At 49.0% G+C, this 18669-nt stretch overlaps 2 protein-coding genes across 2 annotated transcripts; both read left to right on the top strand.

The window, feature by feature from the left end:
- The first annotated feature begins 2630 nt into the window (after positions 1 to 2630).
- On the top strand, positions 2631 to 4036 carry Gsc2 (goosecoid homeobox 2). The gene is made up of 3 exons (XM_046421050.1): positions 2631 to 2886; positions 2994 to 3247; positions 3926 to 4036. The coding sequence occupies exons 1-3, from the start codon at positions 2631 to 2633 to the stop codon at positions 4034 to 4036; spliced, it is 621 nt and encodes a 206-aa protein (XP_046277006.1).
- A 3159-nt stretch (positions 4037 to 7195) lies between these two features.
- Positions 7196 to 18441, top strand: Ess2 (ess-2 splicing factor homolog). Its single transcript, XM_046421287.2, has 10 exons — positions 7196 to 7380; positions 8302 to 8470; positions 8562 to 8657; positions 10963 to 11132; positions 11230 to 11347; positions 11672 to 11805; positions 12629 to 12731; positions 13358 to 13467; positions 17001 to 17116; positions 17666 to 18441. The coding sequence occupies exons 1-10, from the start codon at positions 7246 to 7248 to the stop codon at positions 17943 to 17945; spliced, it is 1431 nt and encodes a 476-aa protein (XP_046277243.1). The 5' UTR covers positions 7196 to 7245; the 3' UTR covers positions 17946 to 18441.
- The last annotated feature ends 228 nt before the right edge of the window (positions 18442 to 18669 follow it).

Here is an 18669-nt window from a genome sequence, read left to right on the forward strand (position 1 = left end):
AGCTGGTCTTGAACTTCTGGGCTCAAGCTATCCTCCTGCTTCAACCTCCTGAGTAGCTGGATATATGCTGCTGGGGTCCAAAGTAGATCAAGTAAAGATTCTACCTCTGTTGATATTTTTTTTTTTGCTATCCAGGGGCGCTTAACCACCAAGAAACATCCGTAGCCCTTCTTTAATTTTTTATTTTGAGATAGGGTCTCAAAAGTTGCTTAGGGCCCCACTAAATTGCTGAGGCTGGCTTTGAACTTGTGATTCTCCTGCCTCAACCTCTGAGCCACTGGAATTACAGGTGTGTACCACCACACCTGGCTGTTGATATGTTCTAAAAGAACCACAGTGGGTCATTTACCAAGGGGTACCTGTAGAGGTGGAGAGATAGATAGGAAGGTAGCCCATTTATTAAGGTGGGGAATATCAGGCAAAGATCAGATTTTCAGAAAATATGGAGCTCATTCCTGGCATGATGACTGGGGAATGTCTATTGGTGATGGAGATGGAGATGTGGAGCAGGCTTTGAGAAATACTAGCCTGGAACAGAGTAATAAGTCAGGCTTGAAGTGACTCACAAGTTGTTATGAGTCAGTGTCATGGATGGTTCCTGTAGCTCCAAGGCTGGAGGAAGTCATCAAGGGTAAGAATGGGGAGCGATAAAGAAACAGCCAGAGCTAGGAAGAGGATGACACAGCAGATGTTGCAGTGGTCTTCCTGACTATGGACCCTATTTTCCCTATTCTAGAGAAACTCTTACTTTGGTGAGTAGTCAGTTCCTGTACACCTCCTTGATGTAATTGGGAACTATTTCTGGGCACTATAGTTGGCTTAGGTGCAGGTGTGCAATGTAGTATTGTGAGGGAGGAAAAGCAGGGAGAGGTTTCTATGATCATCCAAATGGACACATTTGGGAAAAGATGGAGGGTCCATACAGCTGTGGCAGTCATTTTTCAACAATGAGGCAAGCTGGGAGGCCAGGTCACTCACAGAGGTGGCGGCTTTATCTCAGATTAACAAACTCTGGGCACCCTATAATGAACTCTTGTGAGAGAATTGAGCCAGCAAGTTCTATAACTTGAAGTCCAAAGCATTCTTATTGGTCCCAGAATGAAGATGACAAAAAAGCCTAAAAATGGGCTGGCAAGGTAGGAGGAGAGAGGTGTGGATGTGTGCTGCCCTGCAATGGCAGCTAACATCTATGCCCCCCCACCAGGGCCCCCATGATCTTAATGGGTTTCTAAACATCTCACACCTCCTAACTGATTGAATCCTAAAAATGACTCCTGATACTTGTTGTTATTATTATTTTCATTATCTGAAGTACTGGGGATTGAACCTAGGGCACTCTACCACTAAGCTAACACTGTTTAAAAATTTGAGACACAGTCTAAATTGCTAAGTCTGTTTTTGAATTTACCATCCTCCTGTCTCAGTCTCCCTAGTCATTGGGATTATAGGTGTGTGCCACCCAACTTGGCTGATAGTCACTATTATCATGCCAGTTTATAGATTAGGAAACCCAAACACAGAGGAATGAAGGAACCTATGGAAGATTTTTTGTGCAGCTAGGAGTTGACTATTGAGTTCAAGTCAGGCAATTTGTTGCTCTTCCTGTGAGCTACACAATATATTTCCTTTGGAGGTGAAAAGGAGAGTTTTAGGCTGAAGTGCCTGGCTCAGCTGTCCAATACTCCTTATCCGACCAAGTGTAGGTTACCAGCACTGATGGGCCAGATGAACAGGGAATGGTGTGAACAGAGCAGGAATGGCCTAAGCAAAAGAGTGAGAAGGTGGAGAGCCCACCTGAGACAGATTTTAAGCGTAGTGGCTGTGAGGAGGTCATTGATCTACTGGGGAGTGAGGGGCAGGGGGATGTCTTACTGGGGGAGGGGAAGGGGACTTCTGGGACAAGTGGGAAAGCGGAAGAAGAGACTTCACATAGGTTAGGAAGATTTCCCTGACCCAAGAGCGAAGGCAAGAGAATTGGGGTTCACCGGACAGACGGTTTATGGGAATTTCTCCATGAGGCTGAGACCCGGGGTCCAAAGTAGGTGAGAGGTTTGGGGTAAATGTGAGGTGGGTTCGCGATGAGACTGCCCAAGGTTTGAGAGCCCATCCAAAGATAGATACTAGAAATTTGAAGACCAGGAGTTTGAGCGGCTTAAGTAGGTTTCTCCAGGCGTGCTCACCTGCCATAAAAATGCCTTGAAGGGGACTGGGAGCCAACCTAGTCTCGAAGAAGTGCAGCCATTGGTAAGGCCGTGGCGGGAGGAGGCACTGCGGTGCTCTGGAGGCTGCTATCTCGGGGAGTCCTGGGGTTGAGTACCTCACCGCAAAAGGAGACCGCCAGGCCCGGTGGGCGGCGGGGAGACAGATCTCCAATCCTTCCGCTTGCGCTGACGGCCCTAGGTGGACAGGAGGGCGTTGCTGGGGCACAATGCTCCCTCCTTGCTGCCGCCAGCCCCCGCACGCCAAGGCGGAGCAGGCTTTCCCGCCACCGCCGCAATCGAGGATTAGCGTGCTCTGAACCCGAGCGGCGGGATTAGCCCGCATGGACTTGGCGCCCGGCTTGGGGATTACCGCGCGCTCCCCCCCGACGTATATATTTTGGCCAGGCAGGCCGGCAGGCCGGGCCAGGCATGGCGGTAGCTGGGGGTGCCGCGAGCCGCAGGGGCCCTGGGCGGCCCTGCCCCTTCTCTATCGAGCACATCCTTTCCAGCCTGCCGGAACGGAGTCCCCCAACCCGGGCTGCTCGACCACCGCAGCCCAGCGGCCAACAGAGCCCCACGGAGCCCGGGGAACCCGGGGCGCCTGAGATTGTGTCCTGCGCCTGTTGTTGCTGCTGTGCACCCCGCGCAGCATCCCGCAGGACTCCGGAGGCGGCTGCCGGGCTGGGTGAGTGGACGCAGGGTGTGAGGGCGGGACGCGGGACCTCTGGGCCCGGAGTAGTGGGTGGGGAGCTTGGCTCCTGCCCTGTGTTTCACAGCGCCCTCGCCTTGCAGGCGCGCGGCTACCGTGGCCACTGAGGCTGGGGCCCGCGGCGCCCTTGCCCTTAGCCGCGGCGGCTGGAGGCTCTGCGACTCTCCCTGGTGCTGGAGGCCCAGTCCCACAGCGACGCACTAGGCGCCACCGCACCATCTTCAGCGAGGAGCAGCTGCAGGCGCTCGAGGCGCTCTTTGTGCAGAATCAGTACCCCGACGTTGGCACGCGCGAGCGCCTGGCTGGCCGCATCCACCTGCGCGAGGAGCGCGTGGAGGTGGGTGCGGGGCAAAGCCACTCCGGTAAGCCGACTGCACGCGGGCTGCTGCTGGACGGCTAAAGGGTCCACGGCAAGAGAGTCCGCGCCTCCGGCTTTCATTCTTTTTCAAAGACTGCGTCGTCCCGAGCACCGCCTGGCATAGTGCGACCCAGCGCAGAAGAGGAAGGAGCCCTCCATACAGCGAATGGGGCAGAGGGCCGGTCCCGGGGCGGGTAGTAGGCGGGGGCATGCATGTGCGGGAAGATGTAGCTGGAACTGGAGGGGGGAGGCAAGACTGGTTTTCTTTGCAATTATTTAAAACTTTTCTCTCTCCCCTCCCCGCTTTTTTTTTTTTCCTGTGATAAATGAGGCATTCGTTCATGTTCCAGATTTTGGGAAGTTCAGAAATTCACAAGCTGTATAAGGGGCGTCCTGGTCGCCGCTGGGCAGAGGCTGGGGCGGGAAAGGGTGGGAAAAGGGTTTCCATCCTGCATCATGAGCCATTCGTCCCTATCTGCAGCAGATAAGGGAATGTGGTGTACCGCCACTAAGGTGCTGGCTCCGCAGGCCTAGTCCACCCACATCCCTGTGGTTAAGCCCCTACCCAGGTCTGGCCCTTGAGAGTGGCGCGGGGTGGGGGTGGGGGGCACGCGGATCCTGGGAGTCCCATCAGTTCCTTCTCCTCTTCCTCCTCAGGTCTGGTTCAAGAACCGCAGGGCCAAGTGGCGACACCAAAAGCGCGCATCAGCATCAGTGTCAGCGAGGCTCCTGCCCGCCACCAAGAAACCTCCTAAGGAGAGATGCTGATGGGTCTGGGAGCTACTCTTGATCTTGACCATGATCTTTGGGGTTCACAAAGAGAGAGGAGAGACCTACCTGAACAGGAGCTAGGAGAACATTGCAGTCTCTTCCATCAGTCTGCACAGCTTCGTACAGTCTGGAGCTAATGCTGGGGTGCCAGTATATGTGTGTCTGGTGTTAACTGCCCCATAGAAGGATTGGACAGCAAGCACCTGAGTGTCCTGTCTTCCCCAGTGGCAATAAGGTAGGAACCAGGAAGGTTCCCTTCGGGTGGAGTGGGGCAAAAGAGCAACAGCTTCCTCAACCCCCACTCACCACACAGAAAGGCATTGATTTCACCCCAGAATAGGAAATACCACTTGTCAACACCTGCATCTAGAATCCTCCCCAGAGGAGTTTCCCTCCCTACCCCTGGGCGGGCTGGATTCCCTCCTCTCCTCATGGGGATATGGGCCCCACAGACCTGGTCTTCCACTCTCCTGGGGCTGGATGGTGGTGTCTGCACAGTCCTGGGCTTGCTGCCACTTTGCATGTCCTATGCTGGGCCTTGGTGTCTGGACCTGCAGAATAAGAAGGTTGGATGAGGTAATTTTCAGAAGCTTTCTCACCTGCTCCTTATAGTGATATCAAGAAATAAATAAAAACTACAAATACCACAGAAGCAGTTCAGAGTCCCAGATCTGCCCTAGCTCCATTTCTACATCCAGAAGAGAGCTGCCTCTACTATCTCTTTCCAGGGAATGGGGAATTAAAGTCTTTTTTGGGAACTCAGCCCAGTAGATCTGCAGTCCCTATTCCAGGTGCCCACAACAGAGCAGACTGGCTCATGGAAGGTGGCTAGACTCTCTGTGGGCCTGCTTTGTCCTTTAAGTGCTTCATGGACAAGGGTCCTTGGCTTCCTCCCTCTGGGGATTTCTATGCAGCAGAGTTTACCTCCCTTACAATGGTCAACCTCTGCCATCTAGGGTAGGGCAAGACAAGGTTGGATTGAGGTGACACCACACACATGGCCTTGGGAAATATCTGCTTTCTCCTCTACTATTTTGGCCCCAGGATGAAGGAAAGTGTAAAACAAGACTTCCATTTCTCCAAGTGGACTCATGCAGTGTGCCAGAGGTACCTAACACCTCATCTGGCTTGAGCACTTTGTTTTCTCTTCTTATGGGTCCTGGAGATTGTGGGGAGTGATATCTACAAGAGACACTGTTCATTCATAAAAGCCAGACAATGGAAGCTAGGGCTGAAGCTCCTGGGGCTCTCTAGGGATGACCGGTTCAGATAACACCGAGAAGGTACCATGTCTCCCAGCCAGAATTGCCCCTGCACTGCTGGGTACCTCCAAGACAGGCATTCTCACCACACACTGGGCTGTCACAAAACTTCTGCCTGAATCCTGGCCTTGCTCTTGAAGATTTCAAGGTGAACAAGACTGTGTCCTGGTCAGCTCCCCTGCAGCCTGGGGCACCACCATGTTGCTGGGTGATGTGTCTCTTTTCCTCCTTGGCTGAACAGCCATTTATCATTGTGTAGGGCAATCACAACCCGAGCTTGCCTGAACTCCACCTTCCATATGCTGCTGCTCTCCTGAGCTGTTTCCTCCCTATCTAATTGCTCCTTGGCAGGCTGAACCCCTTCAAGTTGACCACTGATATAAGCATTCTTGAAATTTAGTCCCAAGTGCTCCCCTCTTCTTTTATTGGTTTCCTTTTCCACCCTCAGTTTTCAATTCCCATCTCTCTGCCACATTCACATTGCTAACCCAGGCCTCTTCCCTGAGCTAGATATTTATATCAAATTTCCCCCCTAACTACTCCATCAGGAAGCCCACAGGCTCATCAAGGTCACATTGTCTATAGTAAGCAAACCAGCTGCATAAGCCAGAGAGGTAATAATTGTCCAACTGCTCTTTGTCCCTCACCCACCATACCCAGTCCAACAGCCAGTCAATTTTACTTCCAAATAAATACATAGATATATCTCAGAATCTACCTTCTTTTCAGTTCCAACTGCACCAATCTGATGCAAATTACTGTCACTTCTCACCTTCACCATTGCTGCAATCTCCAACTTCGTCTATCTGTACCTACTTTGGCTCCCCCTTAATTCAGAATAAAGGTAAAACTGACTAGAACTCATGAAGCTCTGTGAAGGCTGGCTCTGCCACTCCAGTGTCATCTCACACCTCACTGAACTCTGTCTGTGTATGGCAAAGGTCTGCTTTGGGATTTGCCTTGCTCCCTTCCACCACTGGGGCTTTGTATATGCTCTTCCTGTTTCATTGGTTCAACAATGCCTGTCCATTCATCTTTTGGATCTGCAATAACTTCCTGCCTGGAGAAATTTCCTTGACTTGCCTCATTAGGTCAAGATTCCCCAAATAAAAAAATTTTCTTGCATTGCCATAGCTTCTATTTTAGACTTGTTTGTAGAATGACCTAAATAGTTTCTCTCCTCCCCATTGGACTTTTAGCTTTAAAAGCAGGAACATCACCATGAAGTCCTCAATGAGTCCATATGAATGAATGGATGACCACATATTGAAAAAGCAAAATTCAACTAAATCATTCTTGGGGCAGAACTTGTTCACTTGACATAATTCACAAAAAAACCTCCCTTTCGGAAGGAATTCCTGAAAAATGCTTAGGTAACTTTCTGTTCCATTTCAGTGAGAATTGGCTTTCTTCTGGAAGACCACTCTGGTATTTAGGGACCTCCTGTAACCAGACATTTCTTTATTGAACAACTTTCTTATTCTTTGTTTTCATTAATCTTTTGTTAGATAACTGCCAAGAAAGAATTATCTTGGGGTTTTTTGCATAAAGTTTGGAATGTGTATATAATCAAGTTTTCTGATGAATGTGTTTTTGTTAACACACTGAAACATATACAGTGATTATTGGTGACAAATCCAGAGCCTTTTGATTTCCCCCAAGCTGAAATTTCTCACGTTAGCATGAACAAATCAAACAGTCCCCACCACAGCGCCCCCTCGTGTCCACAGATCAGTCAGGCATGAATGATGCGGGGCGGGAAAAAAGACTACAACTCCTATGAGAGCCAGCGTTACTAATGACGTCACTACGGAGCGCCGACGGATGCTAAAAAAGCACTGTTTCCCTATTGGCTGACTGTTGGGAGGCGCTGGCAGAAAAGGTGCTGCCTTCGCCCCATACCCTGTGACGCGCCACCGTCGCCCGAGCGGTTCTGGGATAGTGATGGAGACGCCGGGAGTATCTACCCGGACCTTATTGCTCCCGGCCGCGTCGGGGCCCCAGAGGAAGCGATCGGCTGGGGAGACCGAAGCTGTGAGGAGCAAGCAGCGGGTCCTGGACGAGGAAGAGTATATAGAGGTAGTCACCTCAGTGAAACGCCGGCGACTTCCGGGTCCCTCCCTGGTTTTGCGCTTCTCTCGGTTTCTTTCTCTCCGGTCTTGGCTCTCCAGTCCACTAGTGGAAGTGGAATAGCCGAGTCCCTGCTCTTGAGGTGTGGACAGTCCCGAAAGCCAAGTAAATGGTGGGGAGGGAGATGTCCTTAACTGAGGAGGCACAAGCAATATTTTCAGGGGAAAGTAGAGGCGGCTGTGGCGAGGGTCGGCGACATGAGTTTTTCTATTAAAGTGTAAGAGTTTGACACACTTGAAGGATGGTGGCAAAGAGGACTTGACTTAGTCTGCAATTGTGGCAACAACATTGAGTGAGTGGGCTGCAGCCCCTAGAAGGAGGGGTTTGTTCTACTTCAAATACGCAGGAGGAAGGACTAGTATAAAGTTTAGTTTTAGACTGGTTAAATTTGGGACTTTTCTAGGATGTACTGTCTGGCAGTATTAATGGACAGCTGGTCACACAGATTTGCTGCTTCCAGAGCTAGGTCTAGCTGGAGGTGCAGATTTGGGGATTTCACTATGTGACCATAGTGACTGGCTGAAGTTACTCGAGAAAGGTTTGGATTGGAAATAGAAACTCCTTGGTACAGTGAAGGTGGTCTGATTGGTATGAAAGTGGAGTCAGTAAAGGAACGCCCGTTAAGAGTGGGAGAGAGAAGAGTTTTATGGACATGGAGAGCATATTTAGTAAATGTTGGATGTTGCAGCAAGGCCACATGGGATGTTCAACCTCACTACAAAGGGCCCCTGAGCTCCTTCAAGCAAGCTGCAATTATTAGAGCAGGCAGAAGCTGAAGGAGGTTCATCAAGGGCTTTAGCTTGTATAGCAGTGAACTGTGAGGTGGAGCACCCAGATTGCAGCTCTGACTTTTGTTTTTATGTCCAAAAGGGCCTTCAGACAGTCATCCAAAGGGATTTCTTTCCTGATGTGGAGAAACTGCAGGCACAGAAGGAGTACCTGGAGGCTGAGGAAAATGGAGATTTGGAACGAATGCGCCAGATTGCAATCAAGTTTGGCTCTGCCCTGGGCAAGATGTCTCGAGAGCCTCCACCACCTTGTAAGGGGACCTAGTGGGTGGCAGAGAGGGTGAAATCTACTGAACTTTGCTATAGGCTTGCTCTAAACCCTACATCTCTCTCTTTCCCCAGATGTGACTCCAGCCACATTTGAGACTCCTGAGGTGCACACAGGCACTGGAATGGTGGGCAGCAAGCCCAGGTCTCGGGGCCGAGGTCTGGAGGAAGGTAATTGAGCGCTCCCTCTTTTGGTCACATAGTGGTGATTATGTGGGAATCTTATCCTGTGAGGCCCTGAGAGAGTGGTCCAGGGACTTCAAGTCACCTCTTGCCCCTGAGGAGTCTCCACTCCTGAATAGGGGTCAGGAAGTATTGGACTAGGAGGCAGAAGATCTGTTTTAACTCCCAAATGTGGAACAGCCCTTCAAGCCTCTCTGTGTTCCATCTCTATGGATTGAGAATTTTACTCTCTCTCACTGGTCTGCTGTGTGCCAGCCCTTGCCCTGCAGGTTTCATGGGCCTTGGAAGGCTCCATTCATCATTGTCTCCTGAAATTGTTTCTTTCATATTGGTCACTTCTCCCAGATAACTGCACTGTTCACTCCTTCACTTGCTTCAGGGAAAAATTTCCTGATCTCCCAGTGTAAATATCTTTGGTGTTATGTTCCTTTCAGCTTGCCTTTGTGTTTTTGCTGTAGGTCATGACACCTTTTTTTTTTTTAAGTTATTGATGGACCTTTATTTTATTTATTTATATATGGTGCTGAGAATAGAATCCAGTGTCTCACACACACTAGGCAGGCACTCTGCCACTGAGCCACAACCCCAGCCTAGGTCATTTTTGTTTTTTTTTAATATTTTCTAGTTGTCAATGGACCTTTATTTTATTTATTTATATGCAGTGCTGAGAATCAAACCCAGTGCCTCACACATGCTAGGCAAGCGCTTTACTACTGAGCCACCACCCCAGCCCCCAGGTCATAATATTTTAAAACTCCTGTTTATTGCCTCATTCTAAATAATATCACTTCCATGAAAGCAGGGACTTTGTCTTGCTTCCATCTGAATGCTCTGCATATAGAAGAGCATATGATATGTTGTGGGTCTTCAACAGACATGGAGAACAGATGAATGAGTTATTTTTGGCATATTTACTAGAATATGAGACACAGATATATGGGATACGTCCTCAATTTAGAAAGGAATCTTTTTTAGGAAAGAGCATTCTGAAGTCTTGTTAAACGTAAGTATATCATGCACTGTAGGACTTCTTGGTCACTTTATCTTTTCATTGGAAATAGAATATTAGTGCACATATAGGTGGACAGCATACTTTGTTCTACCAGGTTCTAGTCTACAGTATACTTTATTGGCACAGACATCCCAGTGTGTTCAAACAAATATGTTTTTTGTTTTGTAGCCCAGCTCCCTCTGCCATTAACACAGATCTTGTTCTTGGAGCTTGATTCTCTATTGAAGGGTGGCATGAATCACAGGGCAATTTGAAGATTCTTTTCTTTTTATATACCTTATATGTCAATAAACGTAGGAAACTTTTTCATAACCTAAGTGATAGGTACTTTTGTCATTCTTGTTTACAGATAAAGTGAGGCTCCAAAAGGCGGTAACTTGTGTAGTTCTCAGAGATGATCATTGGTGGAATGGAACTTAAGTGATATCTCTTTGACCCCAGGTCTTAAAACTGTAGTCGCTGTGCTTTGAGCACAGTCTAGCCTATACCTGGTGGTAAAGTTGTTACTACGATAGAAGATAAAACTCTTCTATAAGCTGGGTATGATGGGATGTTCTTAATAGTCCCAGCTGTTCAGAGGCTGATGTAGGATTGTGAATTTGACTCCAACTGGGTAATATAGTGAGACTTTGTCTTAAAAAAATAGAAAACAAACATACAAAACAAAACAAAAAACTGTCTTCTAGCACTAGGGTGCCACCTCAGTGGTATGCCACTTTCCGGGGTGGCAGTAATATGGTTGAGGTTGTGGCCCAGCACCCCCACGTGATTACAGAGGCCCCATTCGGAACACTAGGTCATATAAGATTCCTGCCACAGGGGCTAAGTGGCAGGTCCAGATACTTAGATAACTACCCACCTGTATTGCAAATACCAGGAAGCAAGGAATGATTAGATTAAGGAAATCCCAGGGAGGGAAGGGAAGTCCTGAGGGCTTTGGAGGTAGATCCTGCAGGATTTGCATGGTTTTGGCAGAGGAAAAGCCAGCCAACAGCAGAACTTTTGTGATCAGGGATTTTGTTTTAATGCCTGGGTCTGTACCTCCTCCGCCCAATCTATTAGATTGTATTGCATGCTTTTGGCATCCATCAGATGAGCAGAGCTGTCCAGGCATCTTTAGAGCTCTATCTGAGGGCTTTCTGAAGAGTTGGGGTGGATTGATACCACCACGGGGAGTCTTCCAACAGAAGTGAGGATTCTAGTCATAATTTTCATTGTTTGTTTTCCCATGACTGCAAAATGATGTTTGTATGGGTTCCCCTGACTTCCACCCTTGAGCAGGAGAGGCTGGAGAGGAAGAGGAGAAGGAGCCACTGCCCAGCCTGGACGTCTTCCTGAGCCGCTATACGAGTGAGGACAATGCCTCCTTCCAGGAGATCATGGAGGTGGCCAAGGAGAAGAGCCGGGCCCGCCACTCCTGGCTTTACCAGGCTGAGGAGGAATTTGAGAAGGTAGACCTGGGCCCTCTGTCATAGCAGGGAGTCCCAAGGCAATGGACACTGTGCCTTGGGGTCCCACTGACCCTTATTTTCCCCCACATGATTACAGAGGCAGAAAGATAATCTTGAACTCCCATCAGCAGAGCACCAAGCCATTGAGAGCAGCCATACTGGTGTGGAGACCTGGAAGTACAAAGCCAAGAACTCCCTTATGTACTACCCAGAGGGTGAGTGGTGGGGCCAGGTGTTTCTGGCTCTGCATTTGGATCATAAGGTTTGTGTATGTACGCCCTCACAGCATCAGCCTCGGAGGGGTCCTGGTCTCTCTTGAGGTGGGTAACTCAGATAAGTCAGTGGGGTAGTAAAGTCCTCCCCAGCTTTGTTTAGGCTCTGCAGGTGTGGAGTGTGAGCTAGGCCCAATGCTTCTGTTTTACTGGGTGAATTGGCTGAGAAAAAGGGTGCTCTCACCTCTTAGTCAGTAGGGCTCATGGTACTGAGGTGGGCCTTCCCATATACCTGATACTTATTATCATCTCTGCTTCATCTACCAGGTGTCCCTGATGATGAGCAGCTATTTAAGAAGCCCCGGCAGGTGGTGCATAAGAATACACGCTTTCTCCGGGACCCTTTTAGCCAGGCTTTAAGCAGGTCCCAGCTCCAGCAGGCTGCAGCCCTCAATGCCCAGGTGAGCCAATGAGAGCAACAGGATTAGATATGGCTGGGCTGGTGTGGGCAGGCATGGCCTCTCTCATCTTGGCTGCCCCTTTAAGTTAGAACTGTCCCTTGGCTTGGTGGAGCTCCGTAGGTGGAAATATTGAGGTCTATATGTGGCTGGACCCTGTGTCTTTTCTCAGTTCATGTGAGCTTCCGCTGGGATACTGTCTTGGTGTGACACATTCTGTGGGCCTAGATCTATGCCTTATCCCTTGATGGTGGTGGGCCAGCAAAGAGGCTGTTGGGAGCCAGCCAAGTCTGTTTACACCCATGCTTATGCGTCAGACAGGGTTGTGGGTAGACATGGGTCAGTGGGCCAGGGGAGCCAGCAATGGAACCTGGCCTCAGACGGTGGGCTGTGGCGGGATAGAGCTTGGAGTGGTAGAGAGCAGAGAGATTGTGAGCCTGGGAGCAAATTGAGTGGGTACCCTTTGATAGACTGATGGTCATGGGGTCAAAGGTTGGGAGACAAGAGATGGGAGACTTAGAAGTGCCTCAGAGGAAAGATAGCATAGGCCCTGTTGTCAGCATTGCACCTCAAGAGGCAAAGGTGTCAGTTTTGCCCTTGATGGAAGGAAGGAGAACATTCTTGCTTAGATGCCTACTTTGACAGGCCCTCAAGATGTTTCAGCAGAGGGGTGAGTCCTTCCTCTTTTTCCCCAAGCGGGCTACCCACCCCAGGGCCCCAACTTTTCCCTGAGGAAAGCAAATATTTCTAGCATGTTCCTCTCCATCTGCCTATCAGCCAGCTGGGGAGACAGCTCCCATGACACTATCTTTTCTGCTCATTCCAGCACAAACAGGGCAAGGTGGGTCCTGACGGCAAGGAGCTCATCCCCCAGGAGTCCCCCCGAGTGGGCGGGTTCGGATTTGTTGCCACTCCATCTCCTGCCCCTGGTGAGAAATGGGCCTGGTGCCCAGACTGGTCAGGGCTGTGGGTGGGCTGGACTCTCAGGCAGACCCAATTGTAAACTGGAGTACTATCCTGTTGCAGTCCTCTCAATAATGTCAGCAGGTAGTACTTATAGATTAAAAGTCAGAGAGCGGGATAGGGTGCAGAAATTCTGGGCACCAGGCCCCAAATCTTTTCATCCCAGAGGCAAGTGAAATTTGGGTCAGTCCCTTGATGCATAGGAAGTCTAAACTCTCAGGTACTGGTTGCTGTGATATAAATCAGGGTACATGGAGGCACCATAGGTTTTCCCTGAGTTTTAGGAGGTTTGGGAGCCCTGGGAATCCTGAATATCTCCTACTTCAGAGTGCCCTGTGCTAGGATGGCAGCTCAGCTGACCCAGCTTCCAGTCTATTCTGCCTTGGCTCACAGGTGACCTTAGCATTTCCCTCTCAGAGGCTGGAGGTACTTTCTTCCCAGGGACTCTGGAACCAGGCATGGGCTAGCTGTTGGCCTTGATGTTAGCTAGGATGCACGTGGAGTAAACTGGCTGTGGTAGTTGGGGAGTGCCTGGGGTGGCACCCCCACCTGGTTCCCCTGGCCTAAGTAGCTATGGGTTCTCCATCTGCAGGTGTGAATGAGTCCCCACTGATGACCTGGGGGGAGGTTGAGAACACGCCCCTGAGAGTTGAAGGATCGGAGACACCCTACGTGGACAGGACACCAGGGCCAGCCTTCAAGGTGGGTTGTGGTGAAAGGGAAGCAAGGGAGGGACTTGGTATAGACATCTGAGGAGTCTGAGTGCTTGCTGCTCATGACCAAGCACAGAGGACTGGACTCCCAGCTGGTCAAGGCAGGTCCAGCTGATGGGGATGAGCACTGATGCTTCTTAATGCTGAAGAAGGTGGGATGGGTGGATGGGTGGGTCTTTCATGGGATTTAGGGGAGCAGGGGCCAAGATACCAAGGTCTCTAGGGCCTGAAGGCCAGGGGCTATTCACAGAAAAGGTGGGAGGAATTCAAAATTAGAACAGGAACTCCAACTGCCCTGCAAGCCCAAGGGCCAGTGAACCATGGTTTGTGTCCTCAGAAGGGCTATGTGCTGACAGAGCAAGGCTTCTGTTTACAGAACATTTTAGATGTTACAATTCTAGTCTAGTATTGTAGGAGTGGATAGAGTGAAGTTTGTGAGACCTAGGGTAGGACAGGGAGGCTCTTAATGGGCCTGGGTAGATGCAGCAAGGTGAGGTAGTATCACATGACTCCAGAGTGCCAGGCAGGTTGATAAGCTGGAGGCAATGGCCATAGAAATTGTTGGGCATGGATAAGTGGGCAAGAGGAGTGGTATGGCTGTAAGAGCCCTGGGTAAAGCAAGATGTCTTTGTGCAAAAAGTTTTTGGGGAAAATTGAATGATTAGAGTAGTTTAGAAAGGGAAAGGAGATGTCCCTAAGAATTGGGAGCCTGCACATCTTGCTGTCAGAGTGCTGGGCTCCTACCTGTTGTGACTCTAGGGTGTTGAGAGGTCACAGGAGGCAAAAGTTTATGTTGTCACAGAGGCTGAAGATGTAGATTACATTACCATCAAAAGAAATCAGGTATAGATTCTGGAATGAACACATAGGTCTGATTTGGTGGCTGGGTCAAAGGTTATCTCAAGCCAGTCGCTTTCCAAAATTGGCAGTGATAAGTTTGAAATGCAATGGAAAAGGAAAAGAGGAGAGAGAGATAGAGAGATATAGATCACTTGTGTAGCAATAGAAACTTAAAACAACTAGGAGTAATGCTGAGGAGAACTTCTGCACCATGCAACCATGCTTTCCAAAACCCAGGCGAAGAGGACCCGGACCCCCACCCTCACCCCCAGCATGGCACTGCTCATCATTCCCCAGAATAGTCTCCTTAGACATACTAGAGCTCCAGATAAACATTGCCAGAAGTTTTGGTGCCATGGTTTCAGAATTTATCTGGGATGCAAGAATAGCCAAGATAACCCTGAGAGTAATAACCAAGAGGGATCTATGCTGTCATACATTAAAGCATTCCCTAAGGCTCTTGACATGTGAAAAGTGTGCCCCTGCCCAGCAACTCAGGAGGCTGAGGCAGGAAGGTTGTAAGTTTGGGACTAGCCTCAGCTATTTAGCAAGGCCCTAAGTAAATCAGTGAGACCCTGTCTGAAAATATAAAGTGCTCAGGATAGCTGGGCGTGATGGTGCATGCCTGTGATCCCAGCAAGAGGCAGGAGGAATTCAAGTTGGAAATCAGCCTCAGCAACTTAGCAACACCCTATCTCAAAAATAAAAAAATAAAAAGGACTGAGGATGTAGCTTAATTGTAGAGTGTTCCTGGATTCCATAGGGGGCAGGTAAGAATTGTGCCCTGGGACCAAGAGCCCATGGCCAATAGCAAAGGAAAAATAGCACTGAAACCATCCACAGTTCAAGTAAGAACTGGAGGTATTATAAAGATGGCAATTCAAATTGTGCTGAATAGCAAAATATTTAGAAATAAAGTGAACTGGGTCCTTAATACATATAGCAAAATAACTTGCAGAAAGATAAAAAGGTTAAAGGTAAAAACAATCACCATTAAACAACTAGAATAAAAATAGTGGTGAATATTTTTGTTGTTGTTGTTGTTGTTGTTTTGGTATCAGGGATTGAACTCAGGGGCACTTAAACACTGAGCCACATCCCCAGCCTTTTTTTTTTTTTTTTAATATTAGAAACAGGGTTCTTGCTGAGTTGCTTAAGGCTTCGCTAAGTTGCCGAGGCTGGCTTTGTACTTACAATCCTCCTCCCTCAAGCCTCCCAAGCCACATGAACATTTAGTTTTATCTTAGGAACTTTCTAAACATAAAAGTAAAGGAAAAAATTTCACTAAGTAATAGCTACAACAGTCCCCTGTTATCCATGTTTTTGCTTTCCAAGGTTTCTTGTGGTCAACTGCAGCTTGAAAGTATTAAATGGGAAATTAGAGAAATAAGTGTTCATAAGTTTTGTTTTGTTTTGTTTTGGTGCTAGGGATTGAATCCAGGGGCTTTCTACCACTGAACTACATTCCAAGCCCTTTTTATTTTTTATTTTGAGACAGGGCCTCACAAAGTTGCTGAGGCTGGCTTCAAATTGTGATCTTCTGTTTCAGCCTCCCAAGTCACTGGGATCATCAGCATATGCCACTACATCCAGCAACAGTTCATAAGTTTTAAGTCATTTTATGATAATATTCTACTTTATCTTGTTGTTTTTCTCTTACTATGCCTAATTGTGTGTGCGTGTGTGTGTGCGCGCGCGTGTGTGTGTGTGTTTGTGTGTGTTGCTAGGGATTCAACCCAGGGTCTCAAGCATGCTAAGCATGAGCTGTACCACTGATATATCCCCTAACCTCTAATTTGTTTGTTTTGGTACTGGAGATTGAACCCAGGGACAGTTTACCATTGAGCTATATCCCCAGCCCTTTTTTATTTTTCATTTTGAGACAGGATCCCACTAAGTTGCTTAGGCCTTGCTAAATTGCTGAGGCAGACCTTGAACTCTTGGGATCTTCCTGTCTCAGCCTCCCTGAGCCACTGGAATTACAGGCATGATCCACCATGCCAGGCACAACCCCTAATTTGTAAATTAAGTTTTATTATAGGTCTGTATAGGAAAAAATAATATATAGTTCAGTTTTCAAGAGTCTTTTGAGGGTCTTGGAACATCACCTGAGGATAAGAGGGGATACTATATATGAAAATGATGAACTTTGGTACAGCAGAAAATGTCATTTAAAAAAGCAAAAGCAAATAATTAAAAAATAAATTTGGTGTAGCTTAATTTAATTGATAGGTAAAGTTCTATAAGTAACAACAATAGACAACTAAAAAGAAGATAAACACTTGGATAGAAAAAGGGGCCACATTCACATATGGAGAGTTCTTGAAAGAAATACAGAAGGGTAATAAAGACAAAAAGATTGTCACACTAATAATTGGAAAAAAATGAAAACAGGACACTTTTTTCCCTGAAGGCTTGTCAGAAGTTTATACCTTGGCAGTCCTGGCCTTGAGAACCTGTTGAATCCAGGCAAGGAGGGGGGCCCTGGGGAATGTACAGGTATGACAGGATGGGTAGGGGCTTTTGATAGGCTATGGGGGAGGGTGGCAATGAAGGGTTGCTGGGATTATGGCAGCCAGGGAAAAAAGATTGGCATCCACAGCAGCTGTTCTTCCAGGTGAGGGACTGCCTGGCTTGGTGACAGGTCCCACACAGGCCACCCACATGCCTGCTGCCTTGTAGATCTTGGAGCCTGGCCGTAGGGAGCGGCTGGGCCTGAAGATGGCCAATGAGGCTGCTGCCAAGAATCGAGCTAAGAAGCAAGAAGCCTTGCGGAGAGTGACAGAGAACCTGGCCAGGTGAGGGGCAACTAGGTCCTGGGAAGGGGTAATGGGTGGGGATGAACTAGTGTCTGCCTTGTCCCTGCTCTGCCCACACTCAGCCATGTGGATGTATGGCTTATAGGGTAGAACCCAGGGCAGATCCATGGGGTTCTGCAGTGGGTGCTGTAGCTGCTCCTCTGCTATGGTTGCATGTGGACCAGGCTACAGGACTCTTTCTGTGTTCTTTCCTCTACATCTCCTTGACCTGTCCTTAAGAGTCACCTTTAGGCAATTTGTCCCATTATGAATTCCTATCAGTCCTGTGGAGACAGTGTTATTATCATTCCTCTTGGAGAGAGGTGGGAACTCCAACTTTCAGAGGTCTGTAGTCTACCCAGCCTCACAGCCAAAGGCAACAGCATCAGTTGAACTCAAGTTCAGTCTGATTGCTGTGTGCTAAGCCACCCAGTGTTGTCTTCCTCAGTTCAGAATGACCATACCTCTGACAAGGCTTTTCCTTAGGGGCTGAGGGAGGCCTTACTCTGATACCTAACCCTACTTCTCTCCCTAATCCCTTCATCCCAGCCTCACTCCCAAAGGCCTGAGCCCAGCCATGTCCCCAGCCCTGCAACGCCTTGTGAGCAGGACAGCCAGCAAGTATACAGACCGAGCCCTGCGGGCCAGCTACACACCATCCCCAGCACGTTCAACCCACCTCAAGACTCCAGCTGGTGGGCCGCAGACCCCCACGAGCACACCAGCCCCTGGTTCTGCTACACGCACACCCCTCACACAGGACCCAGCCTCCATCACAGACAACTTACTACAGCTCCCTGCTCGGCGCAAAGCCTCAGACTTCTTTTAGAGCCAGGCCTGTGCTGGGCCCTTGGACATTGTGTGGAACCTTCAGGACAGCTGTCCACCCAGCAGAGGACTCCTCCTGGAAGTTCAGGCACAGACCGGAGGCATTTGATCATCACAGGAATCACAGATGAAAGATGCTGTGCCTCAGCCAGGCCAGCATGGGACACATGCCCTCTCCCTTTTGGATACAGCATCCATGCTGTCCCTTGGGGCCTTGCTGAAAGTTTCTATGTCATTAAAGAACACCTGGCACATTCTGGCCAGGCTGCCCTTCTGCCCTGCTCCTTGAGTGGGCCCTGGGACCTCCTTGGGCCAGCTGTGCTATCTTAAGACTTCAGGATTAGAGGCAAGGGTGCCTCCAGGGGAGGAAGCTGTGGGTAGGGTGGCTCCTCCATTATTTTCTGTGACTCCCTTAGCTACCTTCTGAGCTGAGCTCACAGGTCTTTCTGAGGAAGTGATGGAGCCTCCAGAAATATATTCCTCATGGTCATCTGGAACTCTGAGCCTGTGTGGTTTTCTGGTTATACAGCCATGTAGGTCCTGTGTGACAGACCCTACTTCTGTATGAGGCACTTTCATGGTGGCCTCAGCCATCACCCTCTCCCAGCACTTAACTTCCAGCTCAGAACAGAACCATCTCTACCTTCCTGCCTGTATTCTCCCCCCACTGCTCTTGGTCTGAGACATGGGTGCCCAACCCTCAAGTGATTGATGGCCAGCTGGGC

Source organism: Marmota monax, unplaced genomic scaffold, assembly GCF_021218885.2.
Source record: "Marmota monax isolate L192 unplaced genomic scaffold, Marmota_monax_Labrador192_F-V1.1 WCK01_AAM20220418_F8-fsc00157, whole genome shotgun sequence".
NCBI classification, from domain to species: domain Eukaryota; kingdom Metazoa; phylum Chordata; class Mammalia; order Rodentia; family Sciuridae; genus Marmota; species Marmota monax.

Excerpts from the sequence above, each read along its gene's own strand:
- Ess2 (XM_046421287.2), top strand. The coding sequence starts at position 7,246 with ATGGAGACGCCGGGAGTATCTACCCGGACCTTATTGCTCCCGGCCGCG. Across the intron at positions 7,381-8,301 it reads ACGAGGAAGAGTATATAGAG|GGCCTTCAGACAGTCATCCA; the intron begins GTAGTCACCTCA and ends TATGTCCAAAAG. Across the intron at positions 11,133-11,229 it reads CTGAGGAGGAATTTGAGAAG|AGGCAGAAAGATAATCTTGA; the intron begins GTAGACCTGGGC and ends ACATGATTACAG.
- Gsc2 (XM_046421050.1), top strand. The coding sequence starts at position 2,631 with ATGGCGGTAGCTGGGGGTGCCGCGAGCCGCAGGGGCCCTGGGCGGCCC. Across the intron at positions 2,887-2,993 it reads GGAGGCGGCTGCCGGGCTGG|GCGCGCGGCTACCGTGGCCA; the intron begins GTGAGTGGACGC and ends CTCGCCTTGCAG. Across the intron at positions 3,248-3,925 it reads TGCGCGAGGAGCGCGTGGAG|GTCTGGTTCAAGAACCGCAG; the intron begins GTGGGTGCGGGG and ends CTTCCTCCTCAG.